At 34.7% G+C, this 4,654-nt stretch overlaps 2 protein-coding genes across 2 annotated transcripts in view; both read left to right on the plus strand.

Annotated features, from left to right (window-relative positions):
- Positions 1 to 2,288: 2,288 nt before the first annotated feature.
- On the plus strand, positions 2,289 to 2,618 carry PADG_12408 (uncharacterized protein; the record flags this gene model as incomplete). The annotated part of the gene is made up of 2 exons (XM_010765182.1): positions 2,289 to 2,524; positions 2,576 to 2,618. 2 exons carry the CDS (start codon positions 2,289 to 2,291, stop codon positions 2,616 to 2,618), a joined length of 279 nt encoding a protein of 92 aa, XP_010763484.1.
- A 1,540-nt stretch (positions 2,619 to 4,158) lies between these two features.
- PADG_12409 (uncharacterized protein) overlaps positions 4,159 to 4,654 on the plus strand; it is a gene marked incomplete at both ends in the record, with an annotated part of 1,230 nt that continues 734 nt past the window's right edge. The window contains one exon of the mRNA XM_010765183.1: positions 4,159 to 4,642. Within this exon, the coding sequence (XP_010763485.1) occupies positions 4,159 to 4,642 (484 nt within the window). The remainder of the gene's footprint in view (positions 4,643 to 4,654) is intronic.

Below are 4,654 nucleotides of genomic sequence, written 5' to 3' on the forward strand. Positions count from 1 at the left end.
ATTATACATAAAATAATTTAAAAACTCTTTGAACTTTGATAGATATGATTTTTTTGATATAGTTGAAAATTCAGATCATATATTAATGAACTGCTAATTGAACAATGAGATAAAAAAAATTTAAAAAAAATATTCAAGTTAATTAATTAAATATAATCTTTCTATTTAATATTAAATTAGAAAAAAAGTTTTTAATTAAATTTATAAAGAAGATAAAAATTATCTCTAAAAAATAAACTTTAATTTTAAATGAATTTAATATTTAATCTCTAAAAGCTGAGAATATTTTTAATAATATTTCTATTAAAATTTCTTTTATACTAGTTTATTATTTTATTTTATTTTATTTTATTTTGCAATTATATTAATTTATATTGTTTTGTAATATATTAAGTTGTTTATATTATTATATGAGAAAATATTTATTTTATTTAAATTGAAAAAAAACTGAATTAAAATTAAAACTATAAATATATCTTTTATTAAAAAATTATTAAATACTATATTATTCTAAGATAAAACTTTATAAGTATATAAATTAATTACTATTTATTAGTTAGATTAATAAAATAATTAAATTCTAATATAACTAAATAAATATCATAGTTACTGACTAAATATATTTTAAATAAATAAATAAATAAATAAATAATAATAACAATAATTTTTCTTAAATAAATTATATAAAAATTCAAAAGACTTTTTATTTTAGTAAACTATTATATCATTATACTCAATTGAAATAGATAAAAAATAAATAAGAGATGAATTATATATTAATCAATTAAATGAATTGAGACAAATTACAATATTAAGTTTGTTGAAAGAGATTTGATGAGAATTTATTTTAATATTTAACTCATTAAGATATCATCACATATCATACATGACTTTCATGAGACTAATTTTACCAAAGCTGAACTCTCAAGATAACTAGATGAATGGCTGAAAGCATGAGAGACAGACAGTTATTTGAAGGATAAGGTTAATGATGACCTATTAGCATGAGGACATGCTTATTTCTTGACTAAGGGGTGATGTTAGGCTTAGCGCCTGATTAGACTCCGCGCCCGATTAGACTCAGCGCCGGATTGGGCTCGGCGCCTGATTAGGCCTAACCCTCATCATGTGACCACTTGGGTTATTATAATCTGGGCAGACCCTGGCCTCTTTTCTCTTATCAAGCTTAGTATTTATTTCATTATATAGCAGTTAACAATGTAGAGAATTCCTTCTTATGCAGCTCACATTCACTTTCTAACAATAGCCTCTATTACAAAAGTGCTAATTCTTATACTGTCTGCTCTCTATAAAAAAAAGCTTAATTTTTTACAAAATTTATGTTTCTTCTTTCTTCTTTAACAATTTCTTTTCTGTTTTTATACACACTAGCTGTTAGCTGTTTTCAATAGTTGACTCATCATATTATTATCTGAATATTATAAAAATCAAGAGACTGATTAATTTCAATAAAAACTTTTAAATAAAAATATTTTTAAATCAAAATTTCAAAAAATTGATTGAGTTTTAAAAAAATATATTATTATTTTGATATTTATAATCTATTTTATAAATTTTAATAATAAAGATATAAAGTTTTTTTTAATTAAAAACTTAATCTTTTGACTTTTTTAAATATATTTAATAATTTAATAAATATAAATAAATATAAATAAAAAAATTTATAAAAAATAATTTATTATATTATATAAAATATTAATTTATTAAAAAAATTGAATTTAAATAAAAAATATATTAAATAAATTTTTATAAATTTAAAAATAAAATAAAATAAAATGATTAGCTTTTATTTTTAAAATTAAAGCTTATAAAAAAATTAATTTAAAGTTTTTTTATTCTAAAAATATAAAGACTTTATAGATTAAAATAAGCTATTTTCACATGGAAAAAATTAACTTTTTTTAGTTGAAGTACAGAATGCAAATCAATCTTTCTTACATTGATTTTGATAAAATTCGCGAGATTCTTCAGAACATGCATCTCCGGGCCATATTATGTATGACCTGTGGGAATGGTTGACCTCTGGTATTGAAGGGAGATGGTTATTCGATATATGCCGATCACGTATTGGGTGGCTGTCCGGGGCACTGGCTAATCCTAGCAGTCATAGCACGTGACCCATTCCCACATTAGGTAGAGCTGATTGGCTAAATAGTAAAGCCTTTTGAGTCCAACCTACGGAATCACAGCCTGCAGTGTTTAAGTTAAACCTTTGAACCTTGGAGAACAATCATTGGCAATTGGCAGCCCTACCAAACCTACCAACCATGCGCGGCCCCAGTCCCAGACTCTCCAGGCGAATGATCCACAAGGCAGATCCCCCAGGCAAGATTCCCGTGTCAGAGCACACCCATGGATCAGACCAACCAGGGCAAGCTAGTCTAGTCAAATTCATGCTTGGGCAGCCTGGATTGCCCTATGGAAGTGTGCAAGTTATCAGGGTCGAAGAGGCACAACTTGAGAAATTAGCAGATGCACGAGAGTGGTCAATTGACTTCGCCAGGTGGTTACAGTTTGTGGAGTGTGCCAGCTGATAGTGGTTGACGCCTGGTAGGGACCCTAAGAGTGGGGTGATGATCGTGAGAAGGGCCAAGTGACCGCGACCCAATAATCGCTGCATGACCACGACTTGCGGGGATCACGTTCCAAGGTTTGTTGCTAGGTTTGGCAAACGCCTAGGCGGGTGACATATATAGAGAGAGATAGTGCTGTATTACAGAGGTATATGTGCTGGGCCCTGGGTTTGGTTATCTTGCCTTGTTTTTGCCTTGCAGAAGTATTAATCAACTCTCTACAAAGTACTCAGTAGTCCACCCCGGGTGTTGTTGACGATAAGAGGTATAATGATCGTAAAGGTGTTGTTGACTGAAGGGAAAGGACATATTTCAATCAGCTAATATTGTAAATGTAGTCGTCGCAAACTCACTCTTAGATACTTCTGCTTCATGGTAGTTATGCAACAAACATTCAAGTCTGAAACAGATGACTGCTCAACCCCACCCTTTCCTCTCTCAAAGAACTCTTAATTCTAAGTTTAAAAGGCAAATAACTGCAGAGGAAATTGATAAGAATAAAAGGAAAGATGGAGAATAATATCATGAGGGGATCATTTTCCACTCTCTCTACTACATCTCAGTTTGATTCTGTATGAAACTTATGACGCTTGCCCCGCGTATCATCTTGTTACCTTACAGCATTTTACCTGGGCTACTCAGCCTTCCCCATTTTTAACACTGTTGCTATTAATAACAAACTCTGTCAACTCACTTTCTGACCCGTTTTGATACTCAATTCTCCTTTTATCTCTGCTCTGACTCCTCCTGGCTGTCATTTAAAATGTACATTTAACCAATCTTCTCATCAGCTAGCTCTGTATTATTCTTCTCTTCCTCTCAGCAAAGAATATAAAACATTCAGAAACAACCCTGGTATTCTTGTAACTTCCTCGCAGCCAACAACCTTGGAACTCGGCTCCCCTTCGCCACCCACGGTCATCCACCCATTCAGAGTCAATCCTTGGACCGGCCCCCATCCAACCAACCACCAACGGCCAACCCGTCATCCCGCCATCACAGGTCACAAAGCCAGGGCTGTCTGACAAATAAGCGTATTTGCTGGGGAGGCCCGCCAAGAGGCGACTTCCATTGACTTCCACTGCGGATTGTTAATTTTGTCCACAAGTGACTAATTCGTTGGAGGGGGCGCTTTGTTGTTTTTTGGTCAGGCAGTCAAGTCAACTAACTCACTCACACAACCACAACTTTGAACCCAACTCAGCCCGTACCGTGTATCTTTCTGCCAAGGGGGCGGTGTCTCTCTCTCTCTCTCTCTCTCTCTCTCTCTCTCTCCCCCATTAACTTTCTTCTACTGCTTCGTTTCCTTCTCCTAATTACCTTTTTCCTCTTTTATCGTCTTCTATTTAATAATAGTTACGAACACTCCTTCCTTTGATACTGTTCAAATACTTCGCCTCCCCTTTCAATTCGGCCTATTTCGTCATTCCCAATTGATCAGTTGTCATCCCAAATCATCAACATCGCCCACATCGTCCACACAAACCACAGACATCAACATCGTCATCATCATCGTCGTCGTCGTCGTTGTCGTCATCATCACCATCATCGAATTCCCATCACCATGAATCGTCTTCCGCCAGTATCAAGCCTTATGTCTCCGCCAGAGATGAAATCTCTCGACAGTTTCAACCAGTCTCTGTCTCCCTGCCACTCGCAACTGCCTTCATTCGATGAGAATAATACTCTTCCTCCCATCTCTGCCGACCGAAAACGCACCCAATCTGAGATGGATCTTCCCTCGCCACCCGTTACCCCATACGTTGGGAACAAGAAAAAGTCAGATATCCACGATCATATCGAGAGGGATGTTATCGCTGTTTCTACAAAGGACCCGGTCCTCTTCCCTCAGAACGATACCGATATTCTACCTGATGAGCCGCTCTTTGGCCCGCAATTGGCTCTGGTCGCTGAGCGCTTGGTGGATAAACACATGGCGACCCAGATGATAAGATTCCAGGACAAAAAGAACAAGCCAACTCGCAAAGAATACATTTTTGCTTTGTCCTGCGTCCCAATCGTTGGAAAACAATATAACCAGAATCCTGGTGCCTGGGCCA

This window comes from Paracoccidioides brasiliensis (assembly GCF_000150735.1).
Source record: "Paracoccidioides brasiliensis Pb18 unplaced genomic scaffold supercont2.14, whole genome shotgun sequence".
In the NCBI taxonomy this organism is placed as follows: Eukaryota; Fungi; Ascomycota; class Eurotiomycetes; order Onygenales; family Ajellomycetaceae; genus Paracoccidioides; species Paracoccidioides brasiliensis.